At 40.7% G+C, this 26,462-nt stretch overlaps 1 protein-coding gene across 2 annotated transcripts in view; it reads right to left on the bottom strand.

Moving 5' to 3' along the window:
- Window positions 1-271: 271 nt before the first annotated feature.
- Window positions 272-26,462, bottom strand: part of MFSD2B (MFSD2 lysolipid transporter B, sphingolipid) — a 44,602-nt gene continuing 18,411 nt past the window's right edge. Inside the window, exons 5-14 of one of the 2 annotated variants that reach the window (XM_073002274.2) lie at window positions 25,690-25,768; window positions 22,541-22,689; window positions 16,436-16,526; window positions 16,222-16,343; window positions 13,767-13,850; window positions 12,442-12,522; window positions 6,599-6,708; window positions 4,176-4,319; window positions 2,150-2,326; window positions 272-1,389 (exon numbers count right to left, since the gene is read on the bottom strand). In XM_073002274.2, the coding sequence (XP_072858375.2) occupies window positions 1,335-1,389; window positions 2,150-2,326; window positions 4,176-4,319; window positions 6,599-6,708; window positions 12,442-12,522; window positions 13,767-13,850; window positions 16,222-16,343; window positions 16,436-16,526; window positions 22,541-22,689; window positions 25,690-25,768 (1,092 nt within the window). In that variant the 3' untranslated portion in view covers window positions 272-1,334. The remainder of the gene's footprint in view (window positions 1,390-2,149; window positions 2,327-4,175; window positions 4,320-6,598; window positions 6,709-12,441; window positions 12,523-13,766; window positions 13,851-16,221; window positions 16,344-16,435; window positions 16,527-22,540; window positions 22,690-25,689; window positions 25,769-26,462) is intronic. The other variant, XM_078391045.1, reaches the window with a different exon arrangement.

The following is a 26,462-nucleotide window of genomic DNA, read 5'->3' as shown; positions in this document are numbered from 1 at the left end:
ACACCTATTCCTATCTCAAGCATTTGTCATACATGCACAAGTCATTAATGTTTTCTGGACATTTTTGTCCAGCACATCCAGAGTTGACTCTGAGATTATGGTGGAAGGGGTTTGTGTAGAGGTGCTAATTATATACACTGCTCGTTTTACAGGGTTGCAGCCTTGACCTCAAAAACCTTGCATTTTTTAAGCAATCAAATCAAATGCTGCTGCTCTTGCTTTGTTCACAGTGTTAACATAGAAGTTTAAAAACATGCTTAAATTGAAAACCACATGGGAAACAAATGGTTATTTCTATTCATATTTGGAAATGCATTTCTAAATACATGGCCACTTCTAGTAGGGCAACTATTTGCCTCACAAGTATGATAGGACCCCTGTTTTGAAGTCCCATTTCTAATCTTCATGTAAGATGAAGGCACAAAAACTACATTTTTCAAAACATGAAAATACTGACAACTCCAAGAGTGGGAAAGGAATTATTTTTAAAAAGAGTTTTACAACACTCGAGCCACTATTCTCATGAACAAACAATAGAGGGGGACTTTGTGACAAAGAGAAACTGTGTGCTCTGCTTAGGCTTACAGAACATAATCTTTGTAATTTTGCAAATTTTCTAAGGATTGCTACCCCCTTCTGACATGTATCATGGGATAATATTCATGAGATCCTGTTGTGTATTTCCTGAAAGATAGCACCTTTTTACAATCTAATACTCCCCCCTCAATACTCTAGCTGCAGACCAGAAGAAAAAGCACCATCTACTGCATCTTATATATAATCAGCTCTTCAAATGAAGAGCTAGTTTGTTTATTTGGACTAAAACTCTCAGAACACCCCAATCTGGTTACATTGTTTGGGGGAATCCAGGAAACAGTAGTAAAAGCACTGTTTCCCTGTTGAAGTAATGTTTCAAGCAACAGCTGGTGCAGAGGCCCACAATAATATGATAATTTACATATACACGTGATCTAAATGGGCCTGTCCAAATTATGTTCCAAATTCTCATGTTTTAGACCAGCTTAATCCTGCTAGCTGAGATTGCCTGAGACAAACCTACAGTAGAATTAAGCAGAAAACCTTCAGTCCCATTATCTGGATGTTGAATCATGGCAACTGGACTTCTTTCTTATTAGGTTGAAACGTTTTGCTCATCCCAGTGGCTTCTTCAGTCATCGATGAGTAGCGAAAGATTTCAGCCTCATAACAAAGAAGTCCAGTTGCCATGACTCAACTTCCACATAGCCTCACCTGGATGAGTTCACAGATATATTTCAGTCCCATTAAGTGCTGCCACCTGGCCATGTTTCAGTTAGAGCTTTCTGTCCCATCTTTCAAAATGAAGTCTCTTGTTCCTTCTCAGAGAGATTTTCAAGGCTTGGATTCTTCCTATTTTGGAAAAAGCAAAGGAATCACATGTAAAGAAGCACTGTTTCTGTGTCTGGCAATGTAATTCGTGCACTCAGAAAATGCCAACTACAACGCGCAAGTCTGGCCCTGTTGATGATGTGTGTCCAGCAATTCTCATATTCCCAGCCTGTCCACAGGGGCATAGAGATCTGCATATGGATTGTTGATGGCACGGTTTCTATAGAGCCAAATGATGACATATAGACGTGTTTCTCCTTGAATCAATCCTTCCTGCCCCCTTAAAGAGCTGTTGTGCACTTTCTGGCACATCAGTAAGGCACGTATTCTTTTTGGCACACTTCAGTGCGATCCAAAAGAGCTCTTTGTTTCGTCTGTGAAGATGGTTAACTTGCATCAAAATGGAACTGTGGGCAGAGTTAAGTGCAGTGACAACGCCATTACATATTAGGTGGGTTTTGACATTAAAAGGGAGGGTGGAGAAACCACCTCCTCTATTTTTTGTCTTCTTTTTTAAAAAAATATTTCTCTAACTGATGCAGCAAATTCAAGAATGACATTTTTACCTGCTCTGGATGTTGATTAGAATATATTAAAAAGCCATCTGGCTATCTATCCATATGCTGGTAATCAAAGAAACTGATACATGCCATTTGCACGATAAGGCCTTGCCTTCTATGTCAATATAGGGGGGTGGGATAAAAGAGCTTGCCTGCTCTATCCTATGGAAAGTTTCTGTAGTAAAAGATGGAAGTTATCCTTATAACTGGGGAAATCCTACCTTAGAATTTCAAGGGCATATTTTGTTTCCTTCCGACTCTTCTCATTGATGGGATAAAAAAGGAGTATGAGTAAGCCTAGGGGAATGAGGACAGATGGGACGGCACCAACCAAGATTTTCAGCATGGCGACAACACTGCTGGACTGGCTGCACGAACCTGGCTTGTAACCTGCAAAACTATGAAAAATTTGCAAGAGCTGTTACTGTCACATCGTCCTGTCATCACAGTCAAAAGTTCTCCCTCACAATCCATAATTTTGTCTTCCTGTCTTTCTACAGTTTTACTGGCTCCTTTATATTGATTTAGCTTCCCCAAAGGCCTGTCTGTTTCTCACTAATGAGACCTCTATACAAACATGTCATTCCAGATCTGAGAACTGCAGATGTTAAGGACTTGTACTGTAGATGAAAGCCCTGCCCAAAGGCTGTTGAATGCCTGAGAAAAAGTCTTGACCTCTACTAATATTTTCTGCTTCGAGCAGTGGCTGGAATCCTGTTGCTTAGTACAGTAAGTTACAACTACAGTAAGCTCATTTTACTCACTGGAAATTAGAGAGGAGTTGATTCACCAAAATCCCAATGATTTGATGCATCTACTCTAGTTGTAATTTACTCCTGCCAGGTAAGAATACCAAAATACCCACAAAATGAATGGAATTGGTAGGTGATCAAGGCCCTTCTTTAGTATCAATCAATCCTCTTTTCTCAAAGTGACCAGACTTCTGAAAAACTTTATCATTTTTATTGAAAATGTTTCAAAAAGAGATTAAAAAAAATAAAGCTCCAAACAGTTTCAAAAGATAGTTTCAACAATTCCAAAAGCACTCAAAAGTAGTGGAGCAAATAAGGATTCCAAAAATATCAAGGCAAACAAACTTCAGAACAGTTCCCATAGAAAATAAAAAAGCTGAATGTCCTATGCTAATACTCACATTCAAACAAAACTTCAGCATGCTTCCAGAACATGTACAGAGTACAAATCAGGTAACAAAGCAGCAGGTGAGCTTAGCATTCTCCGAAGAGAGACTAGGCTAAACAAAGCAAACTATCCTTCCATTTTTAAACCCATCATTCCACTTTCCAGATCCTTTGAGGGATTTCGCCAATCAAGCCTGAAGTCACCCTGAACCTTCTTGAAAACAGTAACTTTTGTGATGTAACTTTGCTCTCTTAGCTCCCTTTATTTCATCTGAAATCAGTTTTTAAAATTAGCTCATACCAGGCTTGAGTCTTTTGGCCTTGAAAAATCTTTCACACACTGATAAGACACAGATGGAAGAACCTTCCAATTAATAGGCAAATTTCCCCCCTTCTGCTGCCCTGCTCCTTCCAGATAGGAACTCATACAAGCTAACAAGCCTGTATTTTCAAACGGCTACTGAAACCAGCATCTCCCCATTTTTCTGTCTCTTGATAGCATATTTGCAAAGAGGTAGGCAGATGGAGTGGACAGATGATGATTTATTGAAAATATATGACAAAGTATGCTAACTTGCTGCGTACTCTGTGTGTGTGTGTGTGTGTGTGTGAGAGAGAGAGAGAGAGAGAGGGAGAGTGCGAATGCACACACACCCCACTGAAGCTGAATCATGAGATTCAGGTCAATGAAACACAGGAACATAAGAAGCTGCCTTACATTGTATCAGACGGTTGGTCCATTTAGACAGCCTGGCTAGGATTTCAGGCAGGGTTCCTTCCTAGCCCTATCTGGAGATCCCTCGTGTTCCCAGGTGGTTTCCCATTCAAATATTAACTGAATCTCACCCTGCTGAAGTTCCAAAATCATATGAGAACAGAAATATTTCTTTATATACTGAAACTAGGGGCTGCATTGCTACAAGATGTAATATTGGCTGCTGACTTTGTGGCTTTACAAAAGGGATTATGAGGTTAGGACTATTAGTGCTAATGAATCAGGTCAGCTACCTACCATCTCCCAATACGAGGGGCAGTGTACTTCTCAAATCATTGGAGTCATTGTTTTACAATGGCCTAATTAAGATACTAGAAGGAAGAAAGCACTCACTCCAGACTGGAGGAAGAAATTCCTAGTCCAATCCCAGCTGCTATCTTGGTGAAAAAAACGTAAGATGAATAGAAGATGGTTTCATGTCCTGTTGAGTGAGGATTCTGCACTCTAAAGTGGTCAACGACATCAGGCAACATAGACCTTTAACCAAACAATAACAACAGAACTATTAGAAATTGCTGGGAAATGTCACTATGGCATTACTATTGGCACACTTCCCCCTGCCCTTTTCACTTTTCTGTGGCATAATTAATAAGCAGTATGCTACTTGATAGTTTTAACTAAAGCATAGTGGGGTGGAGAATAATTAGGTCAGGGTTTGAAGGAATCCTGAAGCCATCAAGGCTCTCACTGAAGACCACAAGCAGAGACTGATGCTGGCAGAGCTTTGATCTCCAGGCAGAAGCAGGGACAAAGGGAGTGGGGATTACATTCTTGATTAACATCAAATTTAATTATTTCTGCTCACAGGAATGTGATATCCAGAACAATAGTTAACATGAAAGGATGAGTGTGCCACATTCCCCTGGAAGACTTTTGTAATGAGCAGTAATAATATACCTTTGCAAAGCCCTTTAAGCTATCACCACAGGAAGAGGGACCTGAAATATCTCAACTTCCCACAATCAGACAGCTATTTCACAGAGTATCTCCAGCTAATTTCAACCTCTTTAAAACGCCGGTGCAGATTCAAATATAAAGAACATTACTTCTTCCATTTGAACAGGTGCTAATCACAACTCATGATTACAGATGTGTCTATTGTGTTATTTCCCTCAGCTTTTCCACAGACATGAGAGTGACTGCGGGAGGCATGCCTTCATTCACTGTTGGATATCAGGGATGGGGGGACTTGAGCCGTGGGACTCACTGTCGAGTCAGACTTAAGTCATGCGGTTGACTCAACTCTGATCTGACCCGGGGCTCTTTTTTTCAATGGCTCAGACCTGAATCACAACTCGGAGCATTTTGAAACAAACTGGTTGCCAGTGAAAGTGTTGCGACAGGAGGGTCACACAGTCCCAGTAACAAGCCCCCCCGTCAGCAGTCTGGCTGCAGTATTCTGCACCACCTGAAGTTCCCAAATTGTGTTCAGAAGCAGCTCTACACAGAGCGCATTGCAGGAATCCAAATGGAAGGCAAGCAGGGTGTGTGACACCATAGCCAAGGAATGGGCACAAAGGAGCACATTGGTTTTAATTGTGCAAATCTACTCCTGGGCCGCTGAGACCTGGGCGTCCGGGCGAAGAGAGGAATTCGGAAATACACCCAAGCTACACACCTGAATTTTCAATGGAAGGGTAACCCCATCCAGCACAAGCTGAAGCCCTACTCGCTGGCCTGCCTTTTGACTGACAAGAAGCATCTCTGTTCTCCCCGGATTAAGATTCAATTTGTTTACTGTCAACCAGCCCAGTCCCTTACCAAATTCAGGCACCGGGTCAGGATAGGGACAGCTTCCTTGGATTTAGATAGACAGGAGGGATAAGAGTTGACACTAAACCCTCAAACCTCAGACCACCTCTCCCATGCTTTACAGTCTTAGTTTTGGCTGTAATGGTTTCTGCACCAGGTCTCTGCCTGTTTGCAGAAGGACAGCAAAGATGGGGCCAGCCTGGCCTTCCTGTGGGAGGGAGTTCCAGAGTCTGGGAGCAGCAACACAGAAGGCCCTCTCCCGTGTCCTCCACCAAACACACCTGTGAGGGTAGGAGGGACTGAGAGAAAGCCTCCCCTGATGATCTAAACATCATGAATATGCATTAATAAATCATGAATACTTGCATGCAGATTGTTAAGGCAGACAGTTTTATTTTGCTGCCTGAAAGTCATAGGTTTTCAGTTTCTGAACATACATAACATTTACTACCAGTTCAGCCATTTTTGATAGTTTTGCATTAGCTCTGACAGGTAATGACCCTTTCAGAGGGTTGCTCTTTCTTATACTCCTTGTCTTGTTTATTTGTTTTACATCTATTGTTAGAAAGACTCTGATGTTCTACACACTCCACTGCATGCATTTCCTTTAAACTGGGGGGGGGGGCTCCAGAGATCTAGGGGGCCGATATTTAATCAACAGGACCCTGTGAAACCTACAAAGAATATTGCAGAAGCTGCTCTTTAAGTCCACTTGCAGTTTTGTTAATAAACCAAACAAACCTTGTGTATGTTGGGGTGAGGTGGGGAAAGGAGATGATGGGGATGTATCTTGTTTAAAGGCAAAACAGCAAGTGGAAGAGGCTATGCTTCTACCAAAAGAACTTGAGGTTGAGAAGTGACCTCTAGGGCAGGGTGGAGTGGAGGGGTAACAAAAAAGCCCGTGGGAAGCCATGTGTGACCTGTAGGCTGCAGGGATCCCAACACTGCTGCAAATATTGAGAACCACTTCATTATTTTGGTAGATGGGTGCACGCATCTCTTACCATGGCAACAGCATAGAGGCTGCAATACTCAGCCCAGATACGAAGGCCACCATGTAGGCAAGGGTCAGGTTTGGAATTGTCACCAGCATAATTGTGAATGGAATCATCCACTGCAAGAAAATGAAGTCATGGAGAAATACAGTATTCATTACTCATAGTCTATAGAACTCAAAACACACACACATGCACACCCAAGCACGCATAAACCAGAAAGTCTTTGAGACACCATGGTTATGTGATCCTTAGTAAGATCATATTATAAGACTTCCATTTTGCTCATCTAAAACCTTTGAGAACTAGTCAAGACTAGCAGAAGTATGCCACCCATGAAAAAGCCATGTCTAGAAGAACAAGGCACCAAGAAAGGTTTTTGCCTTTTAGGCGATTCCCCTATGTCACAGCTAGAACACAGCTAAAACATGTGCTTGATTTATGAGCCTTATCTTCTGGTGCTTTTTATCATTTAAAAAGATGTGGTTGCTAAGCACAGAAATAAAGAGCAAATACTAGGTAGACTGTATGTCTAGTGTAGAACAGTGGAATTATTTAACACTGACTTTACAACTTCTGGCTGATTGCTACATGGACTAGACATCTGAAGCCACATGTTTTCTGCCCAAGGAGCTGGAGGCAGCATGCGCTACAACACTCAGGAACCCTTTCGCTCTCCTTAAGTCCTTTTGTGCTTGAATATTTTAAAAACAAGACATTTTGGATACAGATACACCAGAGACTTCTGCATGTAATTTAATAATAGCCAAGTGTGAGTAGGAGCGTGTTAATATTATACTATAGTGACTTTATGCTGAGTCGGATCTCAATTTAGATGCACAGAACTGGTAGGTGTAAATTGAAGTCCTTGCCTCTCCCCACAGCAGCCCTTCCAGACCTTTGAAACTACCACAGAGAGGGTGGAGGGTGGTTACAATACAGAGGAAATACTCAGAAGTCAACCAAAACCACTTTTCATGAGCCGAGTTTATCTGCAGACTGAAGGAGCCCTTTTTTCCACACAAGGCAGATTCTGGTTCCACTGGTTCTCTGTAAGGACAATCCAGTGGAGTCACAGCATTCCAGTAGCAATTGTAGCTGCCTCATGCACAGTGTTCATCCTGTGTCTTATTTTAATTATGTATTTATTTAAAATATTTATACCCCACCTTTCTCCTTAGAAAGGACTTAAGGCCGCTTACATATATTTAAAAGTTAACATCAGTAAGTATACAAATAGTAAAAAGGACCAAACAAATACCACTGGTAAACGAAAGGAAGTCCACCAAAACATATTAAAAGCAGCAAGGCAGAACAATCCATTAAAAAACCCCACTCAGGCAGCCAGTCACTGAGGGGAAGCTTGCCTGAAGAGAAAGGTCTTTGCCTGCTTGAGGAAGGACAGCAAAGATGGGGCCAGTCTGGCCTCCAGTAGGGGGGAGTTCCAGAGTCGGGGAGGAGGAACAGAGAAGGCCCTCTCCTGTGTCCCCCTCAGATGCACTTGTGATGGTGGCGGGACTGAGAGAAAGGCCTCTCCTGATGATCTTAACACCCAAGCCAGCTCATAATGGGAGACACAGTCTTTGAGATAACTTGGACCCAGGCCATTCAGGGCTTTATAGGTTATATGTCCACCACGGATACACAGTACAATTTAAACCTGAAGGTACACAATTATTATTTATTATCACCATTTAAAAGGCACCATACTTCAGCCAAATTTTCCTATTCTATTAATTTCTTACTGTTGTGCCTTTTAACATTTCAGGTTCATGTTCCCCTTGTTATCCAGATACTAGCAGGTGAAAATATACTTCAGCAGTACCTGCCTAGAGCACCGAACCATTAAAGCCCCAGACACTTAGCTGGGCAGCTTTCTGTTTACAGAATCAGCATTTTCATTCAGCTTAGAAAAGGCGGGCGGAAACTGAATTCTGGATGAGAAAACCGGAGCACACACAATACCAGAATTAGTCTGAAGTGCTCAGCAACAGTCATCCTTTCACCACAAGAGAGCACTCCAACAATGCAAGATCATAATGCGCCTGTAAGCAGGTAGAGCAGTGTTGTTAATTCACTTGGAATTCAAAGCACCCAGAACCACATAAACCTATAGTACCATAAAATGGGATTTTCTATTAAAGAAGGAATATGGCCCAACAGAGAGCACATCAACTCAGACTAATATTCTTAGAAGCTTTGCTAACAGAAGTGAAGAAGCTAGTAAAGCAACTCACCACTGGTATGATTACTGCTCACTGTTCACCGAGAGTGAATTAGTGATTGTCCTTACTCATCCCATTAACTATAATAAACCATCTGTGCTTAATAAAACATTTTCCTTCCTAACACAGCTCGGAAAATACCAATATGTACAGATTTTATAATTAACCCATTTGGGAAAATATAATGTGCTAAACAGCTGAAGTGTTTTGAGAAAGAGCAGCGGTTAAGGGCCACAGAGCAAAGCCACGAAGAGAACAGAATCTCTGGTTTAAAGAAAATAAAAATGTATGAAAGCTATGTTACAAAAGTGCAGAAAGGCAAAGGTTAGTCATTTAAGAATGATCTAATCTATGCATTTTTCTATTCCATCTGTAACAATAAGTGTGTGCCAATGAAATCAATTCTGACTTCTGGTGACCCCTTTCAGGGTTTTCTATGTAACACTTTTCCAGAAAATACTCAGAAGTGGTTTTACTATTCTCTGCTTCTGGGGGGTATCCTGGGACCGTACAGTTTGCCCAAGGCAACCCAGGCTGGCTCTATTTGCAGGAGGCCCAGTGGGGAAACAGACTCCCAATCTCTAGGTCTGCAGCCAGATACCTAAACCGCTGAATTGCCCAGCCAATCCTATTTCAATGAAAGCCAAGTGCTTGCTGCTACCAACATTAACTGTGGTTTAGGCTGATGAAGATTTCCTTAAACAAAGGTCTCGGCATGGTTGAGTGAGTTTAGAATAACAGTTGAACGGAAACACCGAGCAGTCTCTGAAAGGTTGCAGAACAAAGTACAATTTGGAGATTGAACTTTCATTTTTCTTCTTTTATTACATATAAAACAAAACTTTAAAAAAAAACATACAGTGTGCTCCCCCCATCAGGACCACTAGAGATATTCTATTTCTTCCCTTTTATGGAGTCCCATTCCCCTTCCAAAAATACATTGACTCTTGAGAAGGCACACACAACCCTTCCCCTTTGTTAGCACAAAATCAACAAAGTCTCCCCATATACAGTATCTCTAAATATATTCTTATTCAACAGTCCTTTCTTTGATATTACATGTCAATTTATCATTAATAGCTATATTCCACACTTCTTTATATCAGTCTTTTAATTGGAGACTGCACTTAACTTTCCAATTCTTTGCTATTATTAATATAATTACTGCTACCAAATTTCTAATCAATCATTTCATTGTCCAATTCCATTGTTCACTTTCAAATATCACTAAAAGTGCTATTTTACGACATATTTCTAAATTTAGCTTTAATATTTCACCTCTCTCTTCAAAAACCAACTTCCAAAACTTTTTTATGCATTCGCATTCCCACCACATATGGAAGCAGGTTCCTTACATCTTTGACATCTTTTGGAATATTTTTCTCCATACAATTCAGTTTCACTGGTGTTAAGTACCATCTCCAGACCAATACATAATTTTTTTTATTCTTACATACATATTTTTTTTTAAATTGTTCTATATATTCTTCAACTTCTCCCAAATCAGCTTTCATATTTTAACAAAAGACCCAGAACACGAAAGCAGCTTTCTTTCATGTATTTACATTCTTTCCTTGACTGCGGACGAAAGCCTCTGAAACACAAACCATGTAGGTTTGTGAAAGAGGGTTGCATGAATGTATTATTCTTTTGTGTAATCTTTCTTTCAACATTTGTCTGTGAAATCACCTAAGAAATTTTTCATCCAATGGCATTGCAAGGGTTCCTATTAGCAGTCAATCAGAATGTGGGGAGGGGGAGGAATTTTGAATCTGTAAAAGAACCTGAAACCAATGAATGTGCTCTTGCTTCATTTGTTTATTATAGGAAGGATTCCTCAGTGCAGTACTCCTGGTGCCTTCTATCTTGGAATGTCTTTGCTGCCTGCCGGACTGCATCTCAATCTTGGATCATTTCTTTTTTTGCTTTTTCTTAATTGGTGGTGGTGGTTCCCCCCCTACTCCTTTGGATTATTGTTGCTCCTGCATGTGCCCACTTGGGATTATATTTTAAATCTCTGTTCCCCAAATTTCTTGGGATTCCCCACTTCCCCATTTGTTTGCTTACTTGTTGTGTTTTGGTTTTTTTTTTTAATTTGTTTTTGGATCCTTTCCTTTCCTGGAATATTTCTGCTGCTGTCTGGGCCTGGCATGCCTGATGCTGCCTGGCAGACTCAAAGAAGAGAACAGAATGCATCGAGTGATAAGGGAGAGAGAAATCTCCCATTATTAAAAACTTTTGTTGAGAGGAAGGCTTTGATAGCACCTTTTTTGGGGGGGAGTCTTCATTTGTTTGCTTGCTTTACTTGGTTTTTGGGAGAGTGGTGTGTGTGTTTTTGCTTCTCCACCCCCCCCCGCCCAATGTGTGTGCGAGGGGATGATTTTCCTGTGTGACTGATTTTTAAAGATCTGTTATTCAATGAACTTACTGTGAATATTTTGGTGAGTTTGTTTGGGACTGTTTTGTTTGCTTCTCTAGAGCCACTTGGGCCAATGGGTTGAACTCTTATGACTCTGCTCATGTGACACTGGGCTGTGTGAGTGGGAGTTTCCATCAGCAGGGCAAAGGTTGAAGCCTTTCTCTCTTGTTATTCTTGATGTTATGTTGTTGATGGTTACTCTCTTAGGCATCCTTCAGTCTCGAGGGACTATGGTAACGTGCTCTGTATCGAGGACTTGGAACAGCATCTAGTGTGGCTGAAAAGGCCAATTCGAGAGTGACCATCCCTTCCACACGGAACACAAATACAATTTGTCCCCTGTCCAGCTCCCTGATTTTGCTGGTTTTGGCACTGCCTCTTTGCCTCAGCCTGCTGAACAAGTGTCTCTTCGAATTGGGAGAGGCCATCAAGCACCGCCTGCCTCCAGGCTGAGCACTCAGATGTCAAGGTTTCCCATCTAGCTTGTGGGTATATCTATGTGCTAGCCACCCAATGACTGGCTGGCTAGCTGGCTGCTTCCCTGCCTTTTTCCTATTGTGCTTCCAGGGCCAATCATACCGTTGTTTTCAATATGATAACAGAAACTAGTTCATGTATAAGTCTGGTGATGATTTTTCTTTCACAAAGTTGCCTTGTGTTTCCTGCTTTTGGAGCAGAATGCTTCTCTCTTTTGCCTTGCCTCTATTCTTTTGTTTATTGGTTTTGTTTTGCTTTTTTGCAGAAATTTTAAAAAAAGTGCTTTAGAGCTTTCTGGAGTGCCAGAAAAAACTAATGGGGAAACACAAACAGATCACCCAAAATAGGCTTTTATCTTTCACATAAAACAAACGCACTAGAACAAGAAAATACAGAAACAAAAAAGGCCCTTGAAAGAACCCAAAATGAAGTAATATCAAAGGTTTCACTGTGATCATCCCTAGTGAGGAATATCCAGTTAAGCACTTGTTGCATTTTAGTTACATTATCAATCTGACTTGGAACAGGAGGAATACAAGCAGAACACAAGCAACACACAAAGAAGAAACTGGGGACAGTCATTAGAAGCATAAGACCTGGAAGGGAAGAGCCTCACAAGTTTCAGATTTTACTTGAGCCTTGCTAGCCATCCTTAGCACAACCCCAGACTCAGAAATCTGTTAAAACGCAAGAAGGGCAAGTCACTTGTTACGCCCCAGCAGCCGACTTACTGATATTCCACTTGCTGCCGCCTTTTTGCCAAAGTGCTGCAGAAACCACTGCCAGAATGGAATGCTCGCTACTGCTGACACCTGTGAGTGATGAGAACATCATGGGAACATGGAAGTGGAAACATGTTTTAAAGTGTTCAATAGGACTAGTTAGGCAGGTGAGAAAATACCAGCATGAGGCAGAATCGGAAGAGTTCCACAAATCACAAAAGATGGAAGCAGTCAAGTATCAATCTAATTACATTGGGTCCCCCCAGGCCGATTTCTAATGTGAATTCAATAAAGATGAGTCAAAATTTTGACTGAATAGCTAGCAACTAGTTTTTTCTTTTCCATTTAGAAAAGCAAATCAAAGCAAATAAATGTTATCCAACTTCCTAGGCACAATCCAGGCCATTTGCTGAACCGATTACATGAAATCAGCCTCTAGTAACCCATTGCTTAGCACTGTGTCAGGTTGAAATAATGGCATGCAAAAATAGCGTTAGAAGCATATGAAGCTATTAAGAGTTCCCCTCCAGTTCTGAATGACGTACTAGTCCACCTCCTTTCTCATGCAGAACTAGCCTTCACCAGTAAGAAGTATTGATGTCTAACAAACATTTAAAAATTTGGTTTATGCTTACCTCCTGCTACTTACTGAAGAATAACTGCTGCCAGATATACAGTAGTCATGCTTTTCAAGAAGTAAATACTAATTCATGAAAAGTTACGCTGTAATAAAAGGTGTTTACCTTTAAACACGAATTCAAGTGAATTCACAGCTTTTCCAGTTTTCTAGGCACGATCTAGATTGTCTGCTTTTTTAAAAAAAATCGCTACAACAATAGGCTAACATGACCTTTCCTTTGGAAATTAACACTTTCATTTATCCAGTAGCTGGATGCTATGCTACAGAGAGAAAAAAATACATTTCTCCGTTGAATTGCATGGATCTGAGAAGCACAGTTTTGGTTATATGCCGTTTTTCAAAATAAATAAATAAATAAAAATAAACATTTTAAAAAAATTTGATAAATACTCATCTCCAGGAAGCAGCCTGAAAGAGGTGTGTCTTGGACTTACCAAGGCAGTGGCCTGGCCAGTCAGTGAGAGAGAGAGAGAGAGAGAGAGAGAGAGAGGGAGAGGGAGAGGGAGAGAGAGGGGGGGGGGAGAGAGAGAGAGAGAGAGAGAGAGAGAGAGTGAGAGAGAGGGGGGGGCATGAGAGGTATAGAAGGATTTTGAACTACACGGGAGTCCAATGCCCCTAACCCCAGCATTGCTGAAGGGAGAAATGTAAGAGCAATCTACTTGGCAAAGGACGTCTGCTGTGCTCGCACGCTTACCAAAATGGTCAGCACTAAATTTTGAAAGTGGCTGTGAAAACCAGCAGCATGAGTACAAAAGAGGACAAAGTTGCCTTGTTCAACCTGGAGAGTTAAAATAAATAAATAAGAAAAAAAATAAGAACAAACAAAAAACAGGAACAAAATGTTACATTACTCTGAATTCAAATGTGGAGCAGAGTGGATTATAACAAAAATGGTCTACATCAGTGTAGCGTTCACAGTTTCCCATTTAGAGTTCAAGTATTTCTGAAAAAGACAGCCCCCATTTGATTGTTCTAACAACTAGCTGCTGACAAAATTAAGCCTTCATTACCCAGGACTATAATCAAAATCTCTGGTTATGCATGCCCAATGCATTACACAGTTACACTTGCTTTTTCAATACATTATGAACAATAAAGCTTCCTCACGTGCAGGTACAAGGTCTAGTGCAAACTAGCATAATTAAAAATAAACACCTCTCAAAGTAAAAATACTGTCACTTATACTTGCATCTTACAGCATTCAGTGAAAAACATGTTTGAATAGAAAATGCTCAAACCAAGAAGCAACTTTTATGTTTCTGAAATACCTTTTATGTGACTGTCATGTATTTGGATATGGGGAAAAAATCTTTTTAATAATAACTCACAATGCACTATCAGTTTCAAAACAACACATTTTTAGTCTAAATCAATAAAAGTTGTTCAAGAGCGTCCTTGCTCTGCTATGTCCATGGAACCTATGATAGTGGGACTTTTCCAGACCCCATTTCCCCTCGCAAGGGGCAGCAGTATGCACATAGCTTACAAGTGAAAAGTTGTAATTCACTGCTATAACTATCTATTTAGACACACATCTCAATCCTTTATTTACCTACCTTATTGAACTCAGTGACATACACTTCCAAACAGAGAAGTAAAGAACTGCACTGTTAGTTTTACAACTCATTTCAAGGTGACTGCGACATTGTTCTGTCATAGGTTATTACAAAGATATATAGTACATAACAAAAACCTTTAACATTCTATAACCCAGTTTGTCATCGCAGTATGTTTTGGAAGACAGAATATTTTAAATCAGTGATTCCCAACCTTGGCTATCCCAGGTGTCCTTGGACTGTGATTCCCAGAAGCTTTCACCACCAGCTGTGCTGGCCAGGGTTTCTGGGAGTTGCAGTCCAAGAACCCTTGGGTTTCTCAAGTGTGGGAACCCCTGATTTAATGTTGTCTTTCTTACAAAGGAGTGTGACTGTGACAGGGCATGGTGTGACTATCTCAAAGGGATCCTACAGGCCTGTATTTAGTCAATACACTACTAACTATAAGATGACAATGGCAACATCTTATAAAGAGAATCTATATAAAATGTTTTATAGATGGCATTTACCTTCTGATAGATTGGCTAAGATGTATTCTAATAGGTCAAGTAAATGTTGGAAATGTCATAAAAAAAACGGAACCTATTATCACCTCTGGTGGACTCGTGATAAAGCAAAAAAAATTTGGAACAAAATACATACATGGCTTGTTAAAATAATCAAAAAGCATGTAGATTTTAGGCCAGAGCTCTTTCTGTTAGGTATAATACCAGAAAGTGTTGACAGACAAAATGTATATTTAATACTGCATATTCTAACAGCGGCGAGGATTATTTATGCACAGTACTGGAAAAATGAAGGAACACCTACGGACCAAGAAATAATTAAAAAGATATTGGACTGCGCCGAAATGGACAGACTAACATTGAAAATCAAAGGAAAAGAAGATACAAAATATTATCAAACATGGGACTTATTCTATCAATGGTTAGAAGGATGTATAGATTAGGAGCATAATGTGTGTAGTAGTTGTTTTACAAATGATTATAAACTGTACCCTGGTGGCACGATGTTATCCGTATGGATGGATTTATATAATAAAAAGAAAATTTAAAAAAAATACACTACTACACATACTACATATTATAATGTATCTGAACATCTGCAACTCTGGCATGCGGTTTATTCTGCTTTTAAACTAGTGGCTTGGGGGTGGATGGGTGGAGCCTTTAACAATAAGAGTGCATGCCGGAAGGCCTGTAGTGGGATTAAAAGGCTAAGAACCATAGCTGTTGCTTGGATACCTTAAACTGCATACATACTGTACTGAGTTGTTCCTTTTGCTTCCTCCTCTTTTTTCCCCATCCATGTGAAATAAATCCTAGCTGTGGTGTGCTTGTTGCTTCCTCTCCCTCCTTTGAGGAACTTTGTGGGTAGTGCACTCACAGAGGGCACTAGCATACCTCCCCCTGCCCCCCCATGCACATCATCTCTGATTCCTCAGCAATCTGAACTCAGGTCCTGTCTCGCAGCTGTGCTCCAGAACAAGGAATTGCTGGACTGCTGAGAAAAGCGACCCTCTTTTCATATCGCACCTAATGCATCTTTCAGACAAACTCAGGTGGTACAAGTTCTCTTTCACGCAGGACTTACCTGGACTGCTGTTGAGATCAAGAGAAAGGAGGCTGTCAGTTTCATGTAGGGCTGATGCTTCACTGCAAGCAAGTGTCCCTTAAAGAAGGGAACCCTTCTGTCTGTGTTTAAGGCATAAGCATCTGTAGAGAGCAGGGCGGATCTATGATGTCGTATTTTGAAAGCAGGAAGTAAGATGTATAGGAATGTTTCTAAAAATTTCCAACCCACTCACCAACTTTTTCTTTCACGCCAAAGAAAAGAGCCACAAAGCCAACAAGGTATATGCCTCCGATCGCTCCTGCTGCAATCATGTAGACTTTTTCCTTTAAAGCAAGTGATGGTAAAGCAAGGAGTGGGGAGAAGAGCATATTTCAGTCAAATGACACAAGTCAAAAAAACCTCCATCTCATCATCACTTAAGACTAACAACCAACCAAAATCTGTTTCAAAAAGGAAATACTGAAAAGCAGCTTTATTATAAAGAAGGCTGCAATATCTTTTTTGCTGGGGCTGGCTGAGGCAAAACAGGACAGCTGTTTTTTCCTGCTGGGCACAGAGGAGGAAATGGCGATGGGAGTCCACAAGGTTTTGATGCTGGCCTTCCTCTCCTGCTCTGACACCCCCACCCACTCACCTGCATGCCATTCTATGTTCTTGTGCGCCTGTGATTCATGGTCACCTATGGTAACCAGTCTAGTACTTAAATCTAAAGCTGCTGCATAGAGAAAATATGGCCAACAACACAAGAGGGATCATGTACAAAATACTGAGATCGGTCTCAAATTCAGGGCAAATTATGCATCCAGCTAACAGTACTGTTATGGCTAGCCATCCCATTTGCAAAGGAGAAAGCTGACTGATTATTCCAGGGAGCTGGCTGATGCTTTGATCAAAAAAATAAAAAATAAAAATGCAGAGATCTCTCTGGGAATGGCTGAGGTGCAAAAAGAACAGAGCAGGGATACAAGCAAGCAAGCGCTAGCACTGAACTATATACTCAACTATATACTCAGAACTATATACACTGAACAATATACTCAAATATCTAGGGGGTGCATGATGACCTCTCTAGGATGAGGGGCAGTAAATCTGTCACTACCATATATGCAAATATACACGTGTGAAACAGACCCATACATTAAAAGCAACAACAACAACCCAGCTTCTGATGCTGACTTCACCTGCAAATTCAGCATTCACATCAATCCCAATATACAGCGAGACCTTTCATGCCCAATTGCAATAGTGTCTAACAATGTTTAGCTACATCTACCTATATTCATCCCTGTGTTTAGCCCATGACTGTAACCACCTTCAAGATTATAATGAAGGCTGTGTTGTCCATGATTCAGAGGATTAGCCTCTACAAAGGACGACTATTACTTTCCATGGATACAATGCCTATAGTGAATAGGCTGCAAGAGACCTGGGTTCAAATCCCTGCTTTACCACGGAAACCTACTTGGGAAAGTGGCAATAGTAAACGACTCCTTGAATGTTTCACATACCTTGAAAACCTTATTTCAGTCACTCTAAGAGTTCAACTGCACCGGCCTTTTTGGTGTAGGCTGGTGCAGTCTAAATAGGGTCACTTGAGATCAGGAGAAGGAGCTATTTGCCATGACCCTTGCATCCAAACGATGGATCAACCTCAAGCGACCCTCCAGTTCCTTTCTCTGTCAATCGAACAATTCCCCTGCTCCTCTACAGAGCAGGCAGGAGAAGCAAAATTCTTATTTTTGTCTGTGCTAGACCACTGCTGATCCATGGAATCGCTTAGATTAAATCTTTAAAATGTTTTCCCCCCCTTTGGCTTGTGCGTAGTGCCAATCCAGAAACTGCCTGCAGTCACGGTTTCAATCAGCACTTCACACAAAGGCAAAAAACTTTTTAAAAAAATCTCAGTGATTCAGTACATCAGCAATGGACAGCAGATGCAAATCAATCAATCAATCAATCACGTTAGTTATTAAACCATTACCCTGCCCATTTAGTGGCAGGCCACTAATCTATGTAGCTTAAACCGAAAGAGTACATAAAGGAAAACATCAAAAGGAAAAGAAAACCCACCTCTATAAACTTCTTGTGTCACAAACACACAAACCAAAATCCCAAGATGGCGATGACTATTTTTAAACAATAAAAATCAAACTATCAGAAAACTAAATAGGAATAGCAAGCAGGCAAAGACTTTTTCTTTAGGCAGGCTTTTCCTTAGCGACTGGTGTCCTGAGAGTTTTTTTTTAATGGACTCTTGTGTTCTGTTGTTTTTAAATGCGTTTTTAGTATTGATTTTATTTACCAATTTTAATATAATACTTGTTAAATTTCAATATTTGTATACAAGTGTTTTTAACTTTTAAATATTTTCTTTTAATTGTTGTAAGCCACCTTGTGTCCTTTTAAGGAAAAAGGTAGGGTAAAATATTGTAAATTAAAAGAAGAAGAACAAGAACAAGAAGGTTGTCAAGGGCCTGGCTGAAAAGCCATGTTTTTATTTGTCTTCTGAACACGAGAAGAGGAGAGGGGAAGTGTTCGATTTGCTGGTATCTTGAAGCAGTCCATTTATTAAGCCACTTCACCAAGCCGGAAATTCCAACCGGAAGGAGCCTTGACAGGTTTGACAATTGCAAGACGCAATTTTATTCCGCTCGCAGCAATCACATGCACTGGAAATGGATTAAGCTACAACGTACCAACCCAAACCAAAAAGAAAAAAAAGGGGGGCGAGGAAGCAGGTGGGGCAAGGAAGAAGCCCATGACAAGGGCCCCAAAAGGTGTGGGTTTGGATGCCCTGCGAGCAAACTGGTCTGCTCTAGTGAGTACGTCGCAAGGTCACCAGAAAAAAGAGCAAACCAATCCACTCCCACAAGGCACCAAATAGCGGGACAAATCTCAATCTGAACAAGCCTTCTGTCAGAAATGACTTGATGACCCATAGAAACAACAACTGTTTGAAAGGCTCATTTTGAATATGTTCAGATCATAAGATTCACTGAAAATTCTAATGACTAATTTCTACATTACTGCCAACTCTCTGTTACACACACACACACATACACGCATGCATACACACACGCATATGCGCGCACGCGCGCACACACACACACACACACATATGTACGTTTGCTAAAGTGATGCTCAAAGGAGTATTTAATGGTGGTCAAAAGATATAAAATCTTCCATAGTTTGTAGCACAAGGGCCCAGTAACAGGTTTCAGGGACCTGAAAATAGGCTTCTGTCAGAAACAGGCAGACAGCTTATAATTAGACCTGAAAACACACTAACATTGCAGAGAGGTTATTAAAGCAGTTTTTCCAGGTTTGTAAAATCAGAAAAATCCAGCGCATGGCCTTCTGGACTTAATCATGAAACAAAGCAAGCTTAATTTTCAGACTCCTGAGGTGAGAGAAGCTCCAGCTGTGAAACTTAGACACCCCCATTAGTTAAGGATTTCCCTTTTCGCATCACTAGCTGTCTCTAGCTGTCTGCTTCTGACCTTAGCCAGCGAAGGGAACTCGGAGGATTGATCTAAACCCACTCCGAGCAGGTGGGGAAGGATAGATTCAAATGAAAGATTAATTCAACAAGAGAAAAGGCTGATTAAGTATTCAGTCCTCATGAAGTGCAATGCTTTAAGGAGACTAAGGGCTTTTATAGAAGGAGGGTTCTAGACCAAATCAAGTCTTAACTCTCTCCAGTAGGTAAAATGACTGAACTGAGGCCAGAGGTACAGCTTGTAAAGCAAAAACTAGTACTTCTGAAGATAATACTACTACATAACAAAGAAAAAAAAAAACTCCATTTAAAAACCCCCTGAATGTTCAGCAGATTAAAACAAAAAACCAAACCAAACCACCCCCACCTCCATTGCCTTCCAGAACAAAGCTGCCTTGACTAGACAGAAGAAGAGGGACAGAGAAGGCCTCTGTGGTTTCTTTTTGTGGGAAAGAAAAAAACTTGTGTCTAGTAACTAATCCACACTACCCAAGAGGGTGGCAACATCACAACTGATCCCTTGTTTTGGTCCACAGATAGCGCAGTGAAGTGTGATCTATTTTTAGGTGACCACATGATGTAAAAGCCAACTGCCAGCCAACCTGATCCCTCCTTAAATCCAAAGGAGGGGTGCTGTGTACAGTATGTGTGTCCCTCTTTTCCTGTTGCCTCTGCCCCAAAACATTCCCTTTTGTATCTCTTCCCAACAGTTTTTATTTCTGTTATTATCCAATTCAGCCCTATCCCTTTTCCAAAGAAATAAAAACAGGATAAAAACAGACATTGTTTCCTTCTCCAAGCTTTTCGCAAGAACATAACTTTTGTACTTTTAAAAACTGGAGCAATCTGAGGTGCTGTGTGGTTTCTCATCCTGAACGTGAACTTGGAAAAGTACATGTCTGCATTTAAACGGAAGAATCTACCGGTATTTAAACGCCATAGCCATCGTGCACTTCCAAGTAAGCCTTCTGAGGCTCCTTTAACCCAATCTAAGTGAGGGTGATTTCCTTGTGTAGACACACCCAAAGACAAATACCCAAGATCTAGAGTGCGTTGAAATACTCAGGTGGACACAGTGTGAGAGTTAAAAAAAAACTTGTAAGCTGGTGGTCATGGAAGACACCAAGAAGGCCGACAGCAAAAATATTTGTGGGCCTGCTATTTTATCTGTTTTCCCTTCCGCTCAAAGAGCAGAGCAAGACATGCTATGTCAGAATTTCGTCTATTTTGAATTTTCTTTTTAACCCTGATGCACAAGCTTATTTTTAAAAGGCTTTTTTTAAAGGCTATTTCCCAGTTGCAATAAGAATATCTTTGCCCCCACCCCCACCCCAATGGGGACTATCTACTGTCAACTAATGCGGCATTTCTGTACATCACAGTTCCACGAAAAGTAGCACAAACACTCCTTTTTGGTCCAACTACTTTATATTGGATGGTACAAAATAGCGTGCCAATAGCAAAAAATAGTGGATTCATTGGGACTTTTTCTTATGTTTTGTTTATTTCTAAAATACTGTACTTGGCATATGGCTAAACTTGTGAACACTGCTAACAATTCTGTGTAAGACCTGTATTGTAGATCTAGTTCTTTGTGGTATCTGAAACAAAATATGACTCTGAAGGACTAAAATGCCATGTCTTGGAGCACAAGGATGGAAAAGATAACAATGCCCCTAGATAAGCAAAGAACCCTGTGCTAAACATTGTGCCATGCCATCTTCTATGAAGATCCCAACACACACCAATTTCCAATTATACTGAAATACAGAACGAGAAACACCTCCTACTAAGCTCCATACAACATCTTTAAAAGCAAAAACCATTTTAATGAGTTTGTTGTCCTTGTATTAAACAGCTGTACTCTGCCTTGATATATGGAGTACCTGCACTGACCAAATCATGTTTCCTCACAGAAACAACAACAACAACAACAACAACAACTACTACTACTACTACTACTACTACTACTACGCCTCATTACTCACCTAGAGTCAGACACGACTGGGCAAATTGCCAAGGGGAACCTTCACCTTTACCTTTTACTCCCAACAAGGGACACAAAGCAGCTTACAACCTTAAAAAATTCACACAATTTAAAAACACAATAAGGTAAATATTAAAAGATAAATTAAACAATGTATGATTTAAAAATTAAATTAAAAGATTAAAACATTAAAACATGGAAAAGATGAAAATTATCTGCTGAAATGGGGTTCAGGGATTCAGCTGTAATTGTTAAAAGCCTGCCTGAAGAGTTCAGTCTTTAGCTTTTTTCAGAAGTATGAAAGGGAAGGGGCCATCCTGATCTCCCGAGGGAGAGCGTTCCATAGCCTGGGAGCTGCCACCAAGAAGGCCCTCTCCCATGTCCCTATCAGCTGTGCTTGTGCTGGCAATGGGACCAAGAGGAGAGTCTCCTCTGCTGATCTTAATTGCCAAGAAGGTGCATATAGGGAGATATGGTCCTTTAGGTAGCCTTGACCCAAGCTGTATAGAGTTTTATAGGTAATGACCAGCACTTTGAATTGGGACCAGAAACGGACTGGTAGCTGGTGCAGTTCTTGTAACAGGTGCATTATACACTCCCTGTAGCTGGCCCCAGTCAGTAGTCTGGCTGCAGAGTTTTGCACCAGCTGAAGTTTCTGAACCATCTTCAAAGGCAGCCCCACATAGAGCGCGTTACAGCATTCTCCCTGTCCAGTTCCCAGCGTAGGTCATCCACCAAGAAATGTTGTCTTTCCTCTAACTAAAGTCACTATAATAAAGAAAACACTGTATTTGCATAGCTGAGATAAAGTATCCCTTCTTTAAAAAAAATTCAACATTTTTTCAACTCACCCCATGAGTTGGGTCTAGGATGGTGGAATTGCTTTCTTGCAGATCTGTGGTGTGGTTGTAGCTACAGTGATCAGAGGTGTGAGCCCCAGCAACAACTTGCCCTTGCAGAGTGGCTCCAACCAGCGTTCCAAGAATTTCAAATGCCATTCCTAAGGTGGAGGAGAGAAAATGCTGCAAACCACTAACTGTGGACAAAACCACAAATAATATAAACTACTGTATTAATATACAGGTTACATTGGATGCTACAGGCGGCACATTTGAAGGGAGTCACCGGCTGGAAACAATTCTTCACACACCACCTTATAAGGTTTGTTACGTGGCTTAGAAAATCCTGATTCAGCCTATATTTCTTTCATATTGTGCTTATGGCTATGTGTGAGACCAGAAGTGTGAGAGAGAGACTCCTCTCATGGGAGTGCCGTCCCTCCCGCCAACCGCTGAAAAAGAACGTCAGACCTCGCCAGTTCCCCCACCCAGGAAGACAAGACCACCTGGACCAGACCCGGGGAACCTAGAGAAAGGTTTAAACGAACTAACGGTTAAAGATACCGGGACTCTCTTGGCGGGCACAGGAGAAAAAGGGCGGGAAGTAGTGGAGGGTTGCTAGATATAAAAGGAAAGGAAGGAGAGTTACCGGGTAATTGGGAATTTACATGGATAGAAGACCCATGGAAAGGACAAGTGGAAAAGCTTAGAGTCCCTAAAGAAGAAGCGGATGCTCAGAGAAGGAGAGAAATCACTCCCAAGCCATCACACTGGGGTGAGAAAGAGACAAAAGAGAGGCAGAAGAAATTAAGGGAAGAGAAAGAGAAGGTTGAGAGGGAGCGGAGAGAGAAATTGGAATGGAGGACGTGGGAGATGTGTCAGAGTGGATTTGAGAGACCCCGTGGCAGAGTGTGTGACTGGGTGGACTTTCGAGAGGAGGACACCACCTCCCTATTGGAAGGAGAGAAAGGATTATTATTAAACCCGGACACCCCACCTGAGTGGCCCAGTCCTTAGAAAGTTCAGAGCGGAAACCCTTTTAAATTTGAAGACTGGAAACCCCCTGTTGAATGGATGTCTGACTGTTATTAAATAATCCAATAAATGTTACCCCTATTGCAAAACCTAAGAAATCTGGTGATTCATTTGAAGCAAATGCGGAGCTGCACTTTGAACCCTCAGACTATGGCCAAAAAATAAGTTGAGAATGGTTGCCTTAAAGGACTACGGTTTGTTGTAGCATGAACTTAAGTAGACATGATTATACTAGGTAATTAATTCACTTTCCAACAGAATTCAAACAAGAGTGGTCTTGATTCATGACCACAGTTCACAAACAAGACACCAAATAATAATTTGACATTACATAAATCATAAATAAAATAATGAATGAATGAATGAATGAATGAATGAATGAATGAATGAATGAATGAATGAATGAATGAATGAATGAGCAAGCAAGCCTCAAGCTGGGTATTTTGTCCACCTCTGTCTCTCTCCCTGCATGCTCCAGGTCCCTTCCTGTTTGGTAGCAATCCATAGCCAGAAATAATCTGGCAAACAATAGTTTGCCAGACTATTCCAAAGCAGAATCAAAACTATTTTCAGACCACATCTTGTTTTGAGGGCAAGCAGAAGCAACAATTTGCTGGTCCAGATGAAGTGGTGGCCAACTATGGGTTGCATAACACCATAATGTAAGGTGTAAGAAAAATACAAGCTTGCAAGCTTTCACACAGGGTGTTTATGGGGAGCATGCTCTGTACCTGCTACTAAGCTTAGAGGATTTTTCCACCTCTCAAAGTCTTCAAGAGATTCCCTTCCTTCCTTGTTCCTTCCTACGTTAGCCACCTTTCCCTCTCCTCGCATTTCCAGTTCTCTGAAGACAAGAGGTACAGAGATGTAGCTCCATACTATATATAAGAAAGAACAACACCATGAACAATAACTAAATGCTTCCGTTTCCTTGAACCAAGAAGCACCCAGACCATTTTTTTTTTATTTTTCCAAGGGAATGGGTGAGATTGGGCAAATCATTTCACATGTTTCTGTGTACTGAGAAAGAAACTACCATAATCTGAATTCCTTCAATACAAGGTAGATGGTAAAGTATGCCAAAAGAGGAAGCAGGAGACGAAGAAGTCTGACAGGTGAAGAAATCACTTATTTAAAATGAACAGTTTATTGGCTGTTACATTTGAACCAGCCTTCCCTATTTTATATGGTTAGTCTTGCTTCTTATCACAGCATTCTTTCCTTTCCAGGATTAAGGAAACCTCAAGTGGAATATGCCATGTGATATGGAGCTGGACGGCAAAATGGTCTACTATGCATGCAAACTAAAGCGCACATTACACACATGTACAAGTCAGGGTGGATCTGATTTCAGTCAAATTGATTTAAAAGGACATTATCTCATGTTTGCATAACTGGCTCTCTCCTTTCAACAATATTTCGGAAGATCCGAAAAATCTTGCCAAGTATCAAGAAAATTATTCCCCCTTTTTAATTCTAATATCACACATCAAATATTACACATCACACATACACTTATCATTAACTACTGATTCCCACACTCCATTATACCACTCATGTATTCGAAAGATATGCTTAGATTTCCAATCTTCCGCAATCACTAATCTGGGTGATCCATTCCTTTTTTGCCCAGTCTCATTCATCAAAAATGGATAGTAATGCACTTTTTGGGGAAACTTCTACCGCTATTTTTGCAATCTGTCCAATTTCTTTAAAAATATCTTCCAAAATTTCAATAATACTTAATAATACTTACCGGTAATAATAATAATAATAATAATAATAATAATAATAATAATAATAATAATAATAATAATAATAATAATAATAATAATAATAATAATAATAATCACCATCATCATCATCATAGTTCACACTCCCTCCAATATGAAAATAAGTACCTGAATCCTGACCACATCTCCAGCAGAGTATAGAACATAAAGTTTATACTGGTCATGGGCAATTATGGTTTTCTATATGTTTTGGGTCTGCAATTCCTACAGTCCCTCGTTATTTATTACTGTCCTGGAACAGGGCTCATGTGACTTGCAAGTGAGAAAAACCTCTGGAGCAACCCACCACTACCTTAAGGGACTTCAAGTGAAGAAACTGTATTTAAGACTCACTGTAAGCTGTTGCTGAATCGCGATGCCTCTGATCAGTGGTGAGAAACATGGTGAGAGCAGAATATGGTACCTGGAAGAACTAAGCCAGAAAATACATGTAAGTACCCAGCTGTACCATCTACTGGTTTATAATGATGAGACATGTAACCATTTCTGTCCTTTGGATTACTTTATACTGGACATTTCAAGAGATATATGTGTTATGAATACTGATGAAGTGAAGTTATGGCTTACATTTTTTTCTCCCAGTATCCAACAAAAATGGAAAGAAACTGAGGAGAGAGGTTTAACTGTTTGGCAAATGCAACGAAATAGGGGCCATCACTACACATTCACAGTGTAGTCGTTTCACATGAGGCAAAGCTGTGATGCAGTTTTAAAAGGGCACATTGACACCAATTTTAGATTACATCCTCAGCAGCCAGCTTTCCAGCTAATGATGGTGCTCCAGTTATCATGTGGCAAAGCTGGAGCTGCCCCTGAGGCTATTTATTTACTGAAAATATTTTTACCCCACCTTTCTCTTTAAGAAGGACCTAAGATGGAAAAAAGCTTGCTTGTGGGTTATCCAAAACATTTTGTTCCTGCGAGCTTTCCCTGCTTACCGGCAGGGTCTGCAAGGGTCTTATAAGGCAGAAGTTTCTGCAGTGATGTTCTGCGCTAGTAATACTGTATTCAAGAGACAAACGGTACCTCCAGTTGAGGCTTTTACCATACAACCACCCTGTCTTCTTCATAAGGTTTTACCCAGTTCAATGGTTATTGTTTTAAAC

Source organism: Pogona vitticeps, chromosome 1, assembly GCF_051106095.1.
Source record: "Pogona vitticeps strain Pit_001003342236 chromosome 1, PviZW2.1, whole genome shotgun sequence".
NCBI classification, from domain to species: Eukaryota; Metazoa; Chordata; class Lepidosauria; order Squamata; family Agamidae; genus Pogona; species Pogona vitticeps.
The sequence above is the reverse complement of the archived record's forward strand: the minus strand, read 5'-3'. Positions and strand labels throughout refer to the sequence as shown.